This window comes from Myotis nattereri (genome assembly GCF_964212035.1).
Source record: "Myotis nattereri genome assembly, chromosome: 20".
In the NCBI taxonomy this organism is placed as follows: Eukaryota; Metazoa; Chordata; class Mammalia; order Chiroptera; family Vespertilionidae; genus Myotis; species Myotis nattereri.
In genome coordinates this window covers 13,990,171-14,008,654 of record NC_138096.1, presented here as the reverse complement: position 1 = coordinate 14,008,654, position 18,484 = coordinate 13,990,171, and the positions used below count along the sequence as shown (strand labels likewise).

The window sequence follows — 18,484 nt, the reverse complement described above, 5'->3', positions numbered from 1 at the left end:
TTGAATCTTATCCATTAGAAATTCTCGTGAATTAGTAAGAATTTCTTCTGCCGAAACCGGTTTGGCTCAGTGGATAGAGCGTCGGCCTGCGGACTGAAGGGTCCCAGGTTCGATTCCGGTCAAAGGGCATGTACCTGGGTTGCAGGCATATCCCCAGTAGGAGATGTGCAGGAGGCAGCTGATCGATGTTTCTCTCTCATCGATGTTTCTAACTCTCTATCTCTCTCCCTTCCTCTCTGTAAAAAATCAATAAAATATATTTAAAAAAAAAAAAAAAAGAATTTCTTCTGCAACATGCACACGCCTCCTTGAAATCACCAGCCGCTCACAGCTACCATTTAATCGCATACGGCTGCTTTCTTTTAACGCCTTGATGAGATCGGGCTTTTCCTAAGGGAGCTTGGGTGTTTTGATTGGACAAAGCAGGACCCTTGGGGGAACTGCCCCCCAGCTGTGAGGCACCCCTGGGAAAATCGCTGGTGAGGCCCTCAGCCCAGAGGAGAGGACCCAGGCCAGATGGACGCGAGTGGAGACAAATGGTACTTCCTTGAACACTTCGCTGTGAGCCGGTGCAGCAGGGGCCTGGCTGGGTGAATCCCTGTGGAGGAGATGGCCCCCCAGGAACTGGGACCCACAGTAAGGGCAGCTGCAAGTAGACTGAGGCCACGGGGCCTCCACGAGCGCCCTCCCCCCGCAGGCGAGTGAGCCCTCTCCGGCCGAGCAGCTGTAATCTGCAGGTGTTAACAGGGCACTTCCAACTGCAAAGCACTGACTGTCCAGCGCAGAGCAAGGTGGCCGCTCTGCCCTGGGACACGCCGTGCCATCTGGAGAAGCAATGGAATGAGGCTTTGTAAAGACCCTGCTCCAACACCCACAAGAGCTGTTCCAGCCGTCCTCCTGCTGGCAAATTACATTCCTTTATCCACGTGGTGGGACGCCAGGAATGACTTCAGGGAACAGCCTGAGAGCGGGCTTACTCTGTGACAGGAGTTCTGAAGACAGTGTCATTTGCCACTTGTCAATTTTCTGTGGTTTTGCACAGAGAAGACAGAAGACTGTGATAAGTATTTCCCACAAATGGCTCTGAAGTGAAGCCCAGCTGGTGGCGAGTCTTCTGCTTTGTGTGTGGAGGCTGGAGCCCAGGTTTTCTAGGAGAAACAACCTGGAGAGTCGCTGGTTTAACGAGTTTCTAACACTTTTTCCCTCGGTGCGGTGATGAGTCTGGATTACCTGTCCGTGTCTGCTGACGGGCAATGCAGGCTGCTGGCATGTTGAGCATGGCCATGTACTGATTGGAGGCCCCGTCGGAGCCCTAAGTCGTACTCGGTTTTGTCATATTTTTAAACCACTGTATGGATGCCTGGCATCTGGTGGGGTGATTGGGCCTTGATGTGCATATGCTGCCGTGTGCCCCCAGCCCCAGGATGGCCCTGCACCTGTGGCGGGAGCACAGTCCCTACGAATAACGGGGGTGGGGGTGGGGGTGGGGAGGGCAAAGGAGCCCAAACTGCACACTTCTGTTGAATCTGTTGCAAAACTGCTTTTGAACCGACTGAAATAGTGTCGGGTCTGAGACACGGCCCTGCATCTCCAGTCCTTGCTGCACGGCCACACGCGCTCTATTCGTTACGGGTGAAACAGGTCATGCGTGTCTCGAGTTCCCCTACATGCAGGGCGCCATGGTACACACAGCCTCTGCGACCCAGGGGGGGCGGTAAAATCAACACCCCGGACCTGCAAGAGAGGTGGGTGGCGAGGAGCGCTAGCCTGGCGTGCGAGGGCTTCCAGTCAAAACGAGGGTGTGGGGCGTCCAGATGGGGAGCCCGGACGCTTCCATTCATTCGCTGAACAGATACCTACAGAGGCCCTGCTGGTCCACGCTGCCGGGTGCTGGGCTTCAGAGAGCGTGGAGGGTGAGGGGCATGTGGTGCTCATTGGGGAGGCGCCCAGCATAGGCCTTTTGTTCTGAATGCACAGCATCCTGGGAGCAGGAGGCCACCCTGCGCCTGTGCCCTCAGGGCCACTCATTTCCTCCGGGGGCTCCTGAGCAGCCACGCCTGGCGTGGCCCCTATTCACGTGGTTCTGGCTTGCGTGGTTCTGGCTCACGTGGGCTCCTGTGCGATGCTGGCCTCAGAGGAGGGAGCCGCTGACCGTGTGCCCTGTGGTTTCTTCCAGGATCTTCTTCCCGGGCTGCCACCCCGTCAGAGGCGTGCAGGTAATGAAAGTTGGCAAATTGCAGTTGCATCAAGGCATGTTCCCGCAGGCGATGAAGAACCTGAGGCTGGTGAGTGCCCATCACGCGTCCTCTGCCCGGATGCCCTTTGCTGGCTACGGCCAGGCCGTGTGAATTTCAGCAGCTCTCCTTCCATGTGTCTGCGTGCACACACTCACACGCGTGCACACACTCACACATGTGCACACACACACGCGCCCGTAAATGTCTGGCAACCAGCTCTGAAAACAGCGTATTTGTGATGTTTGCTGATGGCTGTGCTATAAACATGCCCGTTATGGTTGAGTTTAAGCTGCTGATGTAAAATCAACCAGCTCCCACTTTCAGCTGCACACCTCAGCACCAGTGTCCGATCAGAAAGGCCTAATTAAATCACACTTTCTCTCTTTCTACCCCCTTTTCTAGTCAAACTGGGTGTAGTAGAAGGGATGCCGGTGTTTGACTCGCTGATGGATTTATTAGTGGCTGTAGGTGGGGAACAATAGTTGGGAAATACCCGAGAAGACTGGAAAATTTGAATGTGGTGGAAGGATCATTGAATTTTAGGTTTTGTCTTGTGGTGTTAAGTTGAAAGACCATAATAAACCACTGCCTGTCAGGCCAGCCCTTGACCGTCCGTCTGTCTGCAGTCCCCTCTGCAGCCTCCCGCTCCAGGCCTCCCTGTCTGCACAGCCAGTGTGCGCTGGGCCGCTGGGCGCTACCACACCCTGAACCGTCCACACGAAGTCTTGGCGAAGCTACTTCCTCTGCCTTAAGTGACTGTGCCCGCACCCACCCCAGGCCAGGCCGAGCGCTGCTGCTCCTTTAAGGCCCAGCTCCAGTGTTGTCTTCTCCCTGTGGTCCTACCGCTCTGTCCGCTCTACCTGTAGAGTGCGTGTCCCGTGGGAGCCGGAGCACCTGAGGCCCACGGCCCCCAGGACGCTGAGGTCCTTGCGGGCATCATTGCCACCAGCCTCATGCCATGCAAGGTGCCTGGAGCTCAGGCAGTGGTCCTTGTTGGAGGAGGGAAGGAGGAGAGAGTTGAGATTTGGGAAGGAGGCAGGGAGTTCGGTCAATACAGTGCTAACAAGTGCCCAGAAACTACACGGGAGCTGGGTCAGTGTTGGCACACGTTGTTAGAGGGACATTTGTTCGTCGCCGCCCAGTGAGCCTCCCCTGCCCCAGGCCCAGGCCTCCGCTGTGCTGGCCTTCCCACCCAGGCAGAGCCCCTCCCACCCAGGCACAGCCCCTCCCACCCAGGCAGAGCCCCTCCCACCCAGGCACAGCCCCTCCCACCCAGGCAGAGCCCCTCCCACCCACCCCACGGCCCCCGCGGGAGAGCCCACCTGCCCGTCCGGCCGGGCTGGCTGGTCGTGCAGCGACCTGCTGTCTGGTTGCACAGGGAGCACCGGACCCGCGCGTGGGGTCTTCGGGGCCACCGGGCCCTTGTCTGCAGGGAGCAGTCCCGGCTCTGCATTAACCTCTCAGGGGTGTCCAGGTGGTAGGCCGGTCCCATAACGGGGCAGTTACCACATTTAGATGAGAAAAACGACATCCCAGGGATCTCACTGGCCTTCCCCTTTTAAACTGCGAGGCTATGTGCCCACTCCCTCGCGGCTCACAGGGACACGGCTCTTTCCCCGAGGTGAGCGGGAATTCCTCAGGGACCCACGATGTACCGGTGGATGTACCTGTGCGTCGCCTGGTGCCGCGAACAGACATGCCTGCCCCGGGCGCAGCAGGTCCAGCAAGGCTGTCTGTGCACGAGTGGACTTGGGTAAATGGAGGGCTTTTGTGCCCCACGTTTTCAGCCGTATTTGGTTAGTGGCCAGGTCTGCTCAAGGCCTTTGGTCCACTTGCTGGCAGGGGCTTGGCCCGAACACGTTCCTCCCCTCCCCTCCCCTCCCCTCCCCTCACAAGCTCGTGCGCCCGAAGTCCAGCGGCAGGTCAGTGTGTCCTTCACAGCTGCCCCGCCGAGCCGTCTCGGGGCTCAGGTCAGCGGAGAGGAGACGAGAAGATAATTTGCCTTTTGACACGATGTTCTCTAGGCTGCACCCGTAGATACTCTCTCTTGTCTCCGAAACTCTGGAAATAATTGGCCGAAACAGCTTGAATTGGGGTTCCAGAGGCTGGGTTGAAGGTTGGAACAGGATCAGAAAAGCTGCAGAATCAGAGATGTGTGGCAGATTCCATCAGGCCCAGCCCCCGGTGTAGACTTCTGCCGCCCCCCACCCCCCGCCTCAGAGAGCCTGTGACTGCGGCCGGGGGCGTCCTGGGCCCCTCGCAGGGCCCCCTCCCGCTTGCTCCTGTCTCTGCTCTGCTTCCCCTTCTTTCCATTTATTTCTCGGAGGATTCTGTCAGCCACCATCTGACCGCTTGGGCGGGCCTCCGGGGCAGGCGTCCCGTCCTGCTGTCTCGTCGGTGAGCCTGCTCCTTTCCTGTGCGCTCTGCCCGCTGCCACCCCCTCCCCGGGCCAGGTTGATCTCTCTCCTGGGCCTGACCAGGGAGCGCAGGCCGCAGCCCTGGGCATTGTCCCTCCCGCTCCTGCACAGTTAGCGGTGATCCCAGCGCCTGCGGGACTCTGAGCGCAGCGCTGGGTGCTGTGGGCTCAGCGGCACCCGGTCTCCAGCCCCTCAGAGCGGCCTCGAGCAGGCAGTTTGTCCCTGTTCCTGACCTGCTGCCGCTATGCTTGCCTCTGTGCTCATGTTCTTATCTAGGAATCTGACGAGAACCGCTGACTCACCAGAGAAAAATCTCCAAACACACACACACATTTGGTGAATCAGGGCGGGAAGGGGCTTGGGGAGACCTGAGGCCTCTCCGTGGACTCCTCCGTGCCCACAGCCTGCAGGCGTCTGACATCACACTTAGGGGGCCGCTGGGAGGGGACGGGGAGGACAGGGGCAGGCAGATGACCTGCCTGCTGTCAGTACGCCTTCTGAGAGGCGTTCGCAAGTCCCCAGCTCTGATGCCGATGAGTGTTCCCTGCTGACCTCCACACGGACCTTCGTTTCAGGCGTCCGTTTCTGAACTAAGAGGAGAAGAGACTGGTCAGCAAAGCGGGAGCGTAGTGATCAGTCCTATTACAAGAAACAAGCAGAGAGGTACCGACCAGGAAGTGCAGCCCAGCAGGACTGGGAGCCAGTGGGGAACCGGACACCCTGCACCTGGGGAAATGAGGTGGCCCTTCCTCCTGCGGGAGCAGGGCCAGAGGAAGCGGCGAAAACGGGGTCTAACGCGACATTCAGCGCCTCAGCGGACACCCAGCCTGTGCAGGTTGCAGCTGAAAATCACTCCTCAGACAGGAACCAGGAGGATCGCAGTTTTAATGAAAAAAAGAAAAGAAAAAGAATTGATATGTGCCAACTCCAGATAACAGGCATTAGGAGGACCTGACGAAGATTCGAAGGCAGCCATCCTAAAAGGCCTCGATGAGCAAGGACAAACAGCCTCAAGACACATGCAGAAGTAACAGGCTCAGCACGGACATAGATGCTCCTGGATGGAGGATGGATAAGCGAAATGTGAGGTACAGTCGATGGAATGTCATTCGGCCTAGAAAGGAAAGGAATCCTGACACACGCTGCAACCTGGGTGAGCGTGTGCTAAGTGAAGGAATAGCCAGACACGAAGGACCCACGTTGATGATTCCACTTCCATGAAGCTCCTGGCCAAGCGCAGAAAGACAGCGAGTGCGAGAGTGGCTACAGGGCTGAGGGACTGGGGCAGAGGCTGGCGGGGTGACTGTCCAGTGAGCACAGCTTCCGCGGGGTGAGGCAGAAGTCCTGGAATGCACAGGGTAGATTTCACTGCAGTGCGACTTCTTTATGGAAGGAAGAATGGTAGACAACTCCCAACATAAACTGCAGATTCAAGACGCTGAGCGAATCCCAAACAAGGAAAACCAAAGAATCCACCTGCAACGCATCACAGCCCAACTTCTGAACGCAGAAGCAATGGCTTAAAGCAGCAGGAGGAAAAATGGTATCTTGCCTGTAGGGGAAAAACAGTTTGAAGGGCAGTGGTGTTCTGTCAGAAGCCATGGAGGCCAGACAGACGGCACCTGTTACAAGGACTGAAAGAAGAGAACTGCTAACCCCCAAACCTATACTCAGCAAAGACATCGTCAGGACTGAAGGGAAAGGCAGGCCTTGTCGGAGGAGGGGAAGGTAAGAGAAGTGTAGCCGGCAGGCCTGTGCTAGGAGGATGCTAGGGGTTCTCTGAGCGGAAACGAGATGATCAGGGGAGCAATCCCGGGACATGAGGGAGGAGGAGAGAACGTGGGTGCAGAAATCCGGGGAAGTGAGTGGGCTGTCTTCTCCTCTTGAGTTTCCTGGATTGTGTTTGACTCATGGAGCAGAAGTCACAGCGCGCTCTGCTGTGGCTTTAGCTGGACACGGTGGATGCATTTAGGACGATTCTCTTCCAAACAGGGCAGGTGAAGGACAGACGGGAAAGAGGTTTCTGAACTGGTAGAACAATGACACCATAGAGTGTGGCAGGTTCTGCATATATTATGTCAGACCTAGAGCAGCCCCTAAAACAAGCTAAACAAAGGAGTACATTCAAAAGCAACATAAGATGGAATTCCAAAAAACAAAACAAAAATAAATTAAAAAAAAAAAACATAAGTAACCCACAGGAAAATGCACGGAAAAGAAAAACCTAGAATGAACCAAAAGCAAAATGGCAAACGTAAACCCTAACATATTAATAACGATGTATGCATGATGATGTAAGCGGCCTTCATAAAAAGAGTAAATTGTCTGATGCACCAATTGGAAGAGATGAGGAGGGATTTTTTAACGTCCTAACTCTGTGCTGCCTATAGGAAAGTCACTTCAAATGTAAGTGATATGGGCAGGTCGGAAGGATGGAAAAGGAGATGGACAATGTAATCCAAAGAGAGCTGGAGTGGCCGCATGAATATCAGGTAACGTCAGTGCAGAACAAAGAGCATTTCACTGGAGACAGAGAGGATGTTATGTGATGAAAACAGGGTCAGCCTCCCCAGAAGACATAGCAGTCGATGTGTCCCCACCAAACAGTGGCAAAATGTCGGGAAAAAACCCTCAGAACGGAAGGGAATCAGACAGTGGCCTGGCCGTACAGCTCCAGCAGGGACACGCGTACCCCTCTGTCCGCATGGACAGCACTAGACAGGAAACCAGCAGGATGTCGGAGAGTTCACACCGCCATCCGCCGCAGGACCCCGCTGACGTGTGTAAGCCCCGCCCACCGTAGCAGCATCACCTTCTCCTCAGGTGCCCCAACGCAGACCCCGACAGGCACCTTCTGGGCCAGAGGCAGGTCTCAGCGCACGTGCACGGATCCATGTCACTCACGGGAATTTCCTGACCACAGTCTAATTAAATCCGAAATCAGGAACAATATTTGGAAACAAGCCACGTGGACGCCCCCCAGCTCTGTGTCTGGGACCTGTTGGCCCCTAGGATTTCTTGAGTCTAATTTTCATTACTCAGCTGAGGAAACTGAGTCTCAGGGTCAGGGGCTGATGACATATTCACTGGATCGATTGATGAGTTGAGCACAGCAACACAGCACAGCCCCCTGGGGGGAAGGCACGGACGGGCCTGTAGCCCCTTCCTGGGTCCCCTCCCACCCCTGGCACCCCAGCCCACCTCTCCCTGTCACACAGGGTCCTGCTGGGATTCTGTCCCCGCGTCCCAGAGCTCTCCCTGAGGGCCCACCCTGTGCAGCGAAGGCTCTAGGTTCTGCCGCCACTGTAATGGGCTGGTTGTGCCTGGAGCTGCTCAGTGGCTGTGGGACTGTGGGATGCCCCTGCCCCCCCACCACGCCCTGCCCCCCCGTACCCCCTCGCCTCCTACTCTCATCCTGAGACAGGCAGAATGAGAAAACATGCTTGTATCTGTCCCTCTTGTGATCTGTCTCCGGAGGGTCTCATTGCGCATGTATTTCCTCCCTCTGACTTTGCATCCATATTTAAATCAGGCTTGAGGAAGCCATTTATTGGGCCCCTCAGGCTCCCAGTGGAGAGCATATGAGATCCCGGATAAGCTTAATATATTTGTATTAAAAATTAATAAGAAAGCTATATTGTTTGCAACGTTAAATCATAATTTGATTTAATTCATTTTACTTCATATACAGCCATAATTCTAAAATTACTTTTTTAAAGAGGAAGCTGTGATGAGCTTGAAACCAGGTCAGGGGCTTCTGTGTCCCTGTGTGCGCCCTGCCCGTCACGCGCAGCCCATCGCGGCTGCCATTTCCCGGGCGCCGCTGGAGTCAGCGCCCCTCCCGGGCCTCGGATGAGCCCTCTGTGGCCGAGGGCGTGCAGGCTCCTCCTAACTGCTCCCACTGAAAAGAAGATTCCGTGGAAAGAGATAGCCTTCCCAGCACAGGCGGCGCCGGCTTTACATCCCCTGATGGGTTTTGTTTAGGACTGCAGGAAATGAAGCCACAGTCGTCCTCTCTGCAGGGCACCTGCGCGCAGGTGGGAGGCCGAGCAGGACACGGAGCCCCAGGGAGCAGTGCTGGGCGGCCAGGGGTTTCTTGTAAGCTCTTCATCTGGGGGGAAGATCAGCCCTCATTGTCCCCCGGGGGGAAGATCTGGGGCCTCACGGAGAGCCCCCCGGGCCGGCGGCCACGAAGGCTGTCTCCTGACATCACTGAGCTGTGGCCCCAGGACGGCCCGGCCCCAGGCCAGAGGTGCTCCGTCAGCAGGGGTTCCAGCTCACTGTGCCCTCCGCGCCGTGTGTCACTCACACCCAGAAGACGGCCACTGACGCATTTTGCTCATCACTAAACCCACCTCTTCCTCTCCTTCTCTCCTACCCGCCCGGCCTGTCACGCAGAGGGAACGACAGTGTTTGTCTGCTCGTGGCACCTGCATGGAGGTGTACCTTCCCCACAATCGGTGGGGACTTCTTCGTTAGTCCTCGGCCCCAGCGGCACTCCCTTCCCCCTGCTCTAGCCACCCCTGTGGGTGTGATCTTGTAGTCTTACCACCTCAAGCCCGACACTCATCCAGGACTTGCGTCCTGGCCCATCCCTGCTTCCGGGACCACAGTCACCACCCAACGGAGAAGGCAGGACCCACAGCGGCATCGCTACTGGAAGCCCAGGGCCTCTCGGGCGTCTCCGTCACACCCAGGGGACCCCAGCCCCGCCCTGTGGTCACTGCAGGCCGTTGGAAGGGGAGGCTGCACAGCAGTCATGGAGGGAACACGGGGTGAGTCACCTCCTTGGCCTCTTGGGCCAACGTGAGGACGGGGACCAGAGGGTCATGCTGGCCCTTCCTGGGGAAGAGGCCTGGCCCGCAGCTCCAGGCGGCTGCGGGGAGCCTCCTGCTGAGCCAGGCCCCGCTGCTGGGGTGAGCAGGTCTGCGCCTCTGGTGCAGAAAGGCCCGGGAGCCACGGCTAACCTGGCGCTTGGGAGAGTGAAACGTGGCTGGAAGGAAGACTAGAGCCTATAATGTTGAAAACACAGATCAGCCTGACGGCCAGCGAGCGAAGGACTGTCACTGGTCACGGAGGCAGCGCACCTGAGGGGCCCAGGGCACCTCCAGGTGAGGAGCCTGCACATGCACAACCAGGAGGGCTGGCAGGCTTCTCCCAGGAACGAGTCCAGGCCTCCAGCGGGCATCGCCAGGGCCGGAGGGAGGGGCCATGGCAGGTCAGCTGGCCCGTGAGCGGGTGGACTGGCCTGTGTGCAGGTGGACCAGCCTGTGGGGCAGGTGGATGTGCCTGAGGGGCAGGTGGACCGGCCTGAGGGGCGGGTGGACATGCCTGAGGGGCAGATGGACCGGCCTGAGGGGCGGGTGGACATGCCTGTGGGGCGAGTGGACCGGCCTGTGGGGTGGGTGGACCTGCCTGAGGGACAGGTGGACCGGCCTGTGTGCAGGTGGACCGGCCTGCGGGGCGGGTGGACCGGCCTGTGGGGCGGTGGACATGCCTAAGGGGCAGGTGGACCGGCCTGTGTGCAGGTGGACCGGCCTGTGGGGCGGGTGGACCGGCCTGTGGAGGGGCGGACCTGCCTGTGTGTGGAGGAGCGGGGGGAGGGGAAGCGGTTCTTGCTCTTCCTACGAAGAGCTTTGCAGGCAGTGCCTGTGTCCAGCGCATCTTTCCCATCAGGTCACGAGTCCCAGCCTCTGTGGGTGGAAGGCGGGGCCCTAGGACGACTCCACGTGAGAGAACTTCCCAGGAAGGGATTTCTCTGCCCTTCGCGTCGTGCTTTCATGCAGGCCTCTGCCTGGGACCTTCACGCCCAGGCAATGGGGGGCCCGCAGTGCCCTGGGGGAGGGGCAGGGAGGAGTCACACATAAGCACTGTCCCCGCGTGGCACCCCACATCTGTTTGTATCTGTAGCCCAGAGGGTCTCACAGAGCTTGGCTGCCTGCAGAGTGGGGGGCTGCTCCCAGCTCCTCCTCTCTCTGTCCAGACACCCACTCCTGGCCTTTCTCACAGATACTCTGCACCCCCAGGGCAGCTGCGGGAGTCACCAGCGCACATCCCACCACCAGGGTCTGTCCCCGCACCTGCTGGGTTTCCAGCCGGATGTCAGGTGGCAGCCTGATGGTCCCATGGGGTTACAGCCAGGTTCCCGGAGCAGGCTCCTCCCTGCTGGGGCCAGGGTCAGGGGGTGGAGGGGGCCTTCCTCTCTCCTCCCCTCCCCTCCCCTCTTCTCATAACGGAAAATGTTGAAGGCACAGAAATTCCCAAGAGCGGCTGAGCGAATGGGGCCTGCAAGCCAGAGGGCATGACCGCCCACCAGTAAAGGGGCAGCTGTGCTGCCTGAGATCAGCTGAAAACAAACAGCTGCTGCTCCCCGTTGAGGCTCACGGTCAGCTGCTCCCAGGCCCGAGGGCACCATGGCCACCGGAGCCCAGGCCTCGCCGGAGAGCAGGGTTAGCGGCCACCAGTGGGGTCTGGGCATCGGTGCCTCTCAAAGCTCCGGGTTGATGCCACTTTCAGCGGAGGCTGAGCCGGTGCTGCGTGCCAGGGGCCGCGCTCCGCCTCCTGGAGGCACGTGCACATGCACGGAGCCCAGTGGATCTGGCGTCCCTTTGGCCCCACCCCCGTTGGGGCAGGGTAGGGTGATACTTTTGTCTCCAGTTTATTTCTTGCAAAAACAGTTTGGAGGGTATTATGGTTCTTACTGCTCAAAAGCAAAACACCCCAATGCGGCAGGGCTCACCCGCCAGGTGAGCGCACGGCTGGTGGGGCAGGAGTGTGAACGGGTCACCGTGGGAGCAATTCGCTTGGGGTGGCCGTCCGGCAGACCAGGGTCTGGCTGCTCTCTGGCTGGTGGCTTCTGGTGGCTTCTCTGTCTGCATCTCTGGTGCCTGGGCCAGGCTGACCGGACAGATGGTCACGCGGGCCTGTCCCCCAGAGCCCTGCCCGTGCCTGCCCATGGCCCGTCCTCCTCAGCGCCAGGCGGAGGCTGCAGGGCCTTGGAACGCAGGGGCGTCGCTTCCCTTGGGCTCTCGCTGACATGGGCACACGCCCACCCAGGCTCCAGAACGGTGTGGCAGGTAGAGTTGACACGATTCAGCGATGGACTGAACACAGACAGCAAAGGCAGGGATTGTTGCGATGCCAGTGCTACGTGTCATGTGACATAAAAAGAAAACAGGAAAATGCCATGTGCGTCATTATCACCGTGCGTGTAGGCGAGGGCTCGATGCAGCCCGCAAACGTGGAACTTTCTGTGCAGGCGGTGGGAGCATGGCATTTCATCTTTCATCTGCATCCTAGTCATTGTGCTCACTCCTCTTACACCTCACACAGCTCACGCAGCCTGGGCACTGCCAATCCCCAGAGCGTGGCTGGATAGCGGCCCTGCGTGACCCGATTAGCGGGTTTGCTTTCCAAGCACCTGGTCCCTGCCTTCTGGCTTGGAGAACCCCGGCACCGCGCCCGCTGTGGGCCTGCGGGGTCTCCAGGCCCTGGCGTCCCAGGGTTACGATGAGGAGTGGGCAGGGGCCGCCTGCTCCGGGATCTAACCTCCTTTCTCGTCCCTTCAGGCGTTCGATATCATGAGAGTGACGCACGGCCGGGAGCACAGGCTGATTGAAGACCTGATTCTGCTCTTGGAAGAGTGCGACGCCAACATCAGAGCATCCTGAGGCCGCAGGGAGGAGGCTCCTGCCCCGCCTTCCCGCCCGCACGCCCCGCGCGCCTGCTGTGCGGCCCTCCCGCCGGCAGCGCTCGCCGTGTGTGTAGGTAAACAGGGCCGATACGCGGCGTGCGGGCCGCACGCATCAGTAGCCGTAGAGAAGCACGATTATAATAAACACAAGGAACTTGGTTGAAAATGCCATCTGGTCATTGTTTCCTTTGCTTACTCACAGGTAATTGTAACATTTAAGATTGGGCGTTAATGATGGAAGGTCACGTTGAAAGCAGAGCAGAATAAGTGTTAGCGTTCTCCTTGGATGTCCTTCGAGGTAATAAGTAAAAATCGGCGTTCCCCCACTTGCTTCCCGCAGGCCCGTCCCTCTGGGCCGGAGCAGTGTTCAGGCGTTGTCTTCCCTGTGTGTGTTACAGGGCCCTGTGTCCGTGACGCATTTCCAAAGGCGACTCAACACAGGACGTTCCATCCTGAGGCCCAGGAAGGGGTCACGTTAGTTGCTAGGAAGGATGAGGGAGTCCCAGTGCCAAGGAGACTGTGTTTCCTGGTGTCTGTGGCTCCGTGGGAGCTCTCGCATTCTCGGCACTTTGTAAGCCTGTGTGTGTCACGCCTGTTCTCATGAGTTTCCCCACTTCTAGGCCTGTGGTCCCAGCATGTGACGTGCTCAGCACGAAGCGCCCTTGCCCTGCAGGGAGCAGGGTCCCAGCCTGCCAGCTCAAACCCGCCTCTTTCTTCCCTGTCCCCCTCGCCTTCCTATTCTGTGGCCTGCGTTCCCGCCTTCGGCTGCAGACAAGCACAGAGAACCTCCTCTCCTCCTCCACGGGAAAAGGGTAAACTCTCTTCTGGGCCTGTGATTGCACGAGCAGCTCACTCCCTCTGCTCAGACGGGACGCCCTGACGACAGCCACAGCCCTGACTCTCCAGCCACGCGGCTGCCGAGTGCCAGCACTGGGCGTCGGCCGGCCGGAGGAACAGCCCCTGGGTCTGTAGTCGGAACAGGAACCCGACGCCTGCCTGCAGCGTGGGGATTCTCAGCGAGCCGCCTCCCACACCTCACTGTTCACGCACAGAGCGAGGCAGCGAGATCCGGGGCTCATGGCAGAACCCAGAGCGGCCACTCCTGGCCCCTCCACCGGCCCCCCGCCCTCACGGGCGTGGCAAGTCCTCCAGCCACGTGGCTGCCCAGTGCCAGCACCTGGGCGTGGGGTCGGCCAGAGGCCAGCCTCGTTCTGCAGCCGAGGAAGCGGCCAGGAAGCAGCAGTCTCCTGGCTGCTCACCTGGCAGTCACTCGGGCTGAAACGTGCACGGCCGCTTGCCAACGCGCTCGCTCCGCTGCCTCCTCGCCTCTTGCTTCTCGAACCAGGCCCGTCGGGCACCAGGCACCGTCAGGCACACAGTGCCAATAACCCGGGAGCACAGCGAGGGAGGGCTGGAGAAGCCCATTTGACAAGTAGGGACACAGGCCTGGGGCCAGGTGCTGCGGGATGCCTCCTGATTTACCAGGTGACCTGGATTGACAGGCCAGCTCCACAATCCTGCGAATGCATATGAAGGTGACTGTGTGTTTAGGACAAAGGAACCAAAGGCCGAATCAGACCTGCCCCTCGTCCTCAGACGCACACTGTGGGGCAGAGCGTTTGTGTCCGTGGCTTTCCGTGCGTGGCCAGCAACGCCCGCACGGCATGAATGAGCGCCATTCACAGCGCGGTCTGCGGCGGTCGGCGGGAGAGTCTGGTTTGGCGCAGGCTCTGCCAGCCACGCCCTCGCAGTGTCCCCCGGCCAGAGCGTGGACCCGCGGAGGAGGGAGCGTGGCCATCTGCAGCTCACCACCGCAGCTCTGAAGCGACGCTGGCGTCATGGAACATTAGGGAATGTGATGGAATCCATAGACCTTCTTTCCAGAAACACATCTCCCGACGAACAGTGTGCCTTCAGCATCGGGGTGCTGGGGCTCCCACCAGCGGCTCCCTGGGTCCTTCATCTGATGAAACACAGACCTGCTGCCCTTCGATACACGGGAGGCCGTTGTCCTGATCCTCGTTTTAGCCCCGTCAGGAAATGAGAGGTCCTCGCAGGAGGCGGGCTAGCCTCACCTGCCAAGTGTGCTGGCCAGCTTTCTGGGTGAAATCCAGACTCAGGGATGAACCTGGATGACGGGATCGGCCCCCGTGCCTCCTGGAGAAGGCGTGACAGGCTTTGGACCCCTCTCAGCCGCCTCCCCTTTCGGAGAAAGGGCCCTTCTGAGGGAGGGGCCCTGGTGCCCCCGCGTCCGACAGAAAGCAGACGTGTCAGCAGCGGAAACGTCCCGGCGGCCCCGCAGCAGGGTCTTCTGGAGGAGAGGGAAGGGGAGGAGACGTGATTTAACACGCGTGTCACCGCGGCTGGCGATTTATTGCGCCCCAGCCTCCACGCCGGCCGTCTCATTAATCCAGAGTCATTGCAGCGGCAGGCTCTTCCCACATCAGTAACCTGACGCCATTAGTCGCTCCTCTGGGATGAGGACACATTTAAACTGAAAATGAACACACTGGGCGTAATTTACAGCCGTGCCGTCCGATGCTGGGAGGGAGCTGCCTGGGAGACCGCTCACGCGGGCAGCACGGCCTCCCCTGATGGGCCAGCCCCACCCCGAAGCGCCCGATCAGGCCGCACTGCAGGCCCAGAGGGCTGCCCCCGTGGGCGCCCCTCCTCGTTCTGTCCTGACATCCTTCTGGCCCGATCGGGAGTGATGGTCCACCCAGGGGGCAGCCATGGGCTCCCCGGGGAGGGGTCCTGGGCCCTGTGCGTGGAGCGTGTGAAACCCTGGGCACGTGGTCACTGCTGGACGCATCAGGGAAACCGAGCCTCCTGGGGCCTGAGGTCTGGGGGAGCTCGGAGGGGCCGATGGACCAGCCACGCCACCCCGCGGGAGATGCCGCGTGGCCTGGTGGGACCTGTAAGCGCCAGGACGCTGTGGGCGCACAGACAGCTGTTCAGCACCAGCGCCGGCCTGTGTGCAGCTCACCCTCCACGCTCCCCGCGGCACAGAACCTGACGCCCCTTCCTCCTCCTCGGCGAATGCGCTGTCCTGCTCCTCAGAAGTGCTTTTAACCGTTTCAGCCCTTTCTATTCCCTGTCGATTCCCAGGCTCTTCTCAGGCCCCAGCACCTCACTCCTCAGCCACTGCCAAGACCTCCTCCCCCATCTGGCTGCAGGGGAGCAGGGTCCCTCTCTTCCCTGCCCCTCCTCAGAGCTGCCAGTCAGGTCCCCAAATCCCTGTTGCATCACCTCCCCTTACAGCTCCCCTCTCCCTGCTCACAGACTTACAGTGGCTCCCTCCCCACGGCCACTCTGCCCACAGTCAGTCTTCAGACTGGCACTGACGGTCTTGAACTGCCGAGTCGTATGCTCAGGGGATCCCCACGCGAGCCCCCCACTTCAGCTCACCAGCAGCTCTGCGCCCCGCCCCCCACCCCTCATCTCCTGATTCACGGCCTCTTCCTCATCGGCTCCCTGTTTAGTTCATGACGACCAAATTCCTTCTGCGTCTCGGTAAATCTACCCATCCGTTCGCAAAGGTCCAGCGCTAGCCTCTTCCTTTTTTCTTCAAAAACATTCAAATGTGTGCAAAGCCATAACTATGATTACTTTGGCTGTTAGGATCTTTTCCAGTTGGGTCCTGTGTCCTACCTGTCCCTGTCAGTTTGGAAACACTTCTACTCCGGGGCACCTTACGTTGGAACAGCCGTGGTCCCAGGAGCCCCGGGGAGACACCCTGATCCGGGCACTGTGTTTGCTGGTTGCCACGAGGCTGTCATCGTTTCCAGGCCTTTTTAGAAGCAGTAGTTCACACCGATGCCACCAATTAAACGGCAACAATGTCCACGTTGCTTCTCATCTTCCTCCTTCCATAGTTGTCCTTCCCCCAGACACACAAAGTAGCTTTGACGTTACTACTGTAACCGCTACCTGTCCAGTCAAAGTTAGCATTCCTTTCCAGAGCTTTCGGTTCTGAGGCAAAAAGGTTGTATTGTCAGAATACCATGTTTAAAAGGGGCTTACCTGTGTTGTTCTTTCCTGTGTGATTACATGTAATCCATTTGATATCCAATTGGGTTTATTTGTTTCTGGTGTGTTTTTTTTAATAATATATTTTATTGATTTTTTACAGAGAGGAAGGGAGAGGGATAGAGAGTTAGAAACATCGATGAGAGAGAAACATCCATCAGCTGCCTCCTACACACCCCCCACTGGGCATGTGCCCGCAACCAAGGTACATGCCCTTGCCTGGAATCGAACCTGGGACCCTTCAGTCCACAGGCCGACGCTCTATCCACTGAGCCAAACCGGTCAGGGCTGTTTGTTTCTGTTTTTATTCAGCTTTAGGGTTTGCCCCATTATTGCTTTATGCTGCTAGGCGAACGTCAATATAAATTTCGCTATTGCAAACAATGACACAGTGAAGACCCTCGTGCAGATGTGTTTTGGCTGTTGGCTGTTTGTGTAGTGCGGGAGCTGTATCTTCGGGTTAACTCCCCGGAAATGGAATTGCTGAGCCAGAGGGCCAGTGTGCATGTCATTGTATTAGGTGCGGCCATGTTGGCCTGGAGGAGGGCGGTGTGGCCATGCCTGCCTGTGTCCCGCAGCCTTGTCAACAGAGTGGGCTGTTTAACTTCTGGATTTTTTGCTGAGTTAATTGATAAAAAACAGTATCGCAATCTAGTTTAAATTGGCATTTTTCTTATGAGTGAAGCTGGATGTCTTCAGATGTTGAAAGGCCCTCTGTCTGTCCTTTCGTGGACTATCTTTACATGTCCCCTGTCCATTTTCTATGGTTTTGTTATGTCCTTCTTTATCTTTGTTTTGTATATATTGGGAAGATTTTCCATTTGTCATATGTAATCTCTCAGTTTGTCACTTGTTTTCTGACTTCGCTTTAACCTGTTGCCCTGCGTGCCTTCGGATGACATTTTTAAAACAAGTCATGAGAACTCCGCTCCGTGGTAAACCGGGGTCCGGCTGTAACGTTGAGCACGGCCAGCCTCCCCTTTGGTTCCTGATTGTTAAGTTCACGAGTCGAGTTGATATTTAAAAGTTCCGTCTTCCCCAGCCAGGCTGCGGTCTCCTCGACTTCCGCCAGCACCTGGCCTGGTTGAGGCCCTTTCCCTGGTGGAACGATTCGGATTTTAATCTTGAACTGCCTGGGTGCCGAGCGTCTTGCCTTTTTGGGTCGCGGTTTAAACTGGACAGACAGCTCCTAAGTGCTCTTCAGGGAATGCCCTGGGCTCAGTGAAGGCCCTCCTTCCTCCCGGCGTCTGGTGACAGTTTGCTACTGGGACCAATCAACCCAACCACAGCGGCATCTGCCTCCTCCTCGGCTCCTTCCAAGGCGTGGAGAGCCCAGGTGGCTGTGTGGCCGCTCTAGCTTTAGCTTCTGAGGAGCCTCCAGACGTTTCCGTAGTGGCCGCTCCGGTCTGCATTCCCACCAGCCCAGCACAAGGCTTCCCTTCTCTCCACATTCTCCCCAGCACTTGTTTGTTGACTTTGTGAAAATAGCCATTCTGACTGGTGTGAGGTGGTAGCTCATTGTAATCTTGATTTGTATTCTAATCATCAGCCACACTGCTTCTGTTTGATCAGACTTGACATGGAAACTGCCTCTACCATCTGGAATCAGAATAAAAATCCTCTGCTGGGATCTACATGGATTTGGGGTCAAAAAGGAAAGTGCCATGGCAATCACTCTGGGGCTGTGCTGGGTTGAGCAGTGTGAGCGGAGCCTGGGGCCTTCGTGGGGGAGGGCTCTGCCCCGGGCCTGTGGGTGGAGCTCAAGGCAGGCGGGTGGAGCTCCTCATCGCCACTTCACCGTAATTGTCTGCGAGGCACAGCGACATGCACTTCACATACGGTGACTGGTTCCTCTTTACTGCTGGGGACAATTTGACATTCATTTCTGAGAGGTGCCATCTTTGAGCGCAATGTGCATCCCGGGTCACATGGTCTCCGATTACTAAGGTGACACTTAGGACAATTTTATGGCAAATTGAGTCCCAAATTACAGCCCCTGAAGGGGTGCGCATTAATAATGGTCCGTAACCACCCAGCAGGGGCCTGGGCGCCAGGTTGCGATGCAATCAAATGCGGTTACTAATGCACCATTTCAGCAAGACCAAGAC

At 58.0% G+C, this 18,484-nt stretch overlaps 1 protein-coding gene across 7 annotated transcripts in view; it reads left to right on the top strand.

Annotated features, from left to right (window-relative positions):
* The window catches only part of SMYD3 (SET and MYND domain containing 3), a 522,432-nt gene extending 509,915 nt beyond the window's left edge, over positions 1 to 12,517 (top strand). For all 7 annotated transcript variants that reach the window (XM_081114436.1, XM_081114437.1, XM_081114438.1 and 4 more), the window contains 2 exons: positions 2,177 to 2,285; positions 12,223 to 12,517. In XM_081114436.1, coding sequence (XP_080970562.1) covers positions 2,177 to 2,285; positions 12,223 to 12,324 — 211 coding nt within the window. In that variant the 3' untranslated portion in view covers positions 12,325 to 12,517. The remainder of the gene's footprint in view (positions 1 to 2,176; positions 2,286 to 12,222) is intronic.
* Positions 12,518 to 18,484: the final 5,967 nt, after the last annotated feature.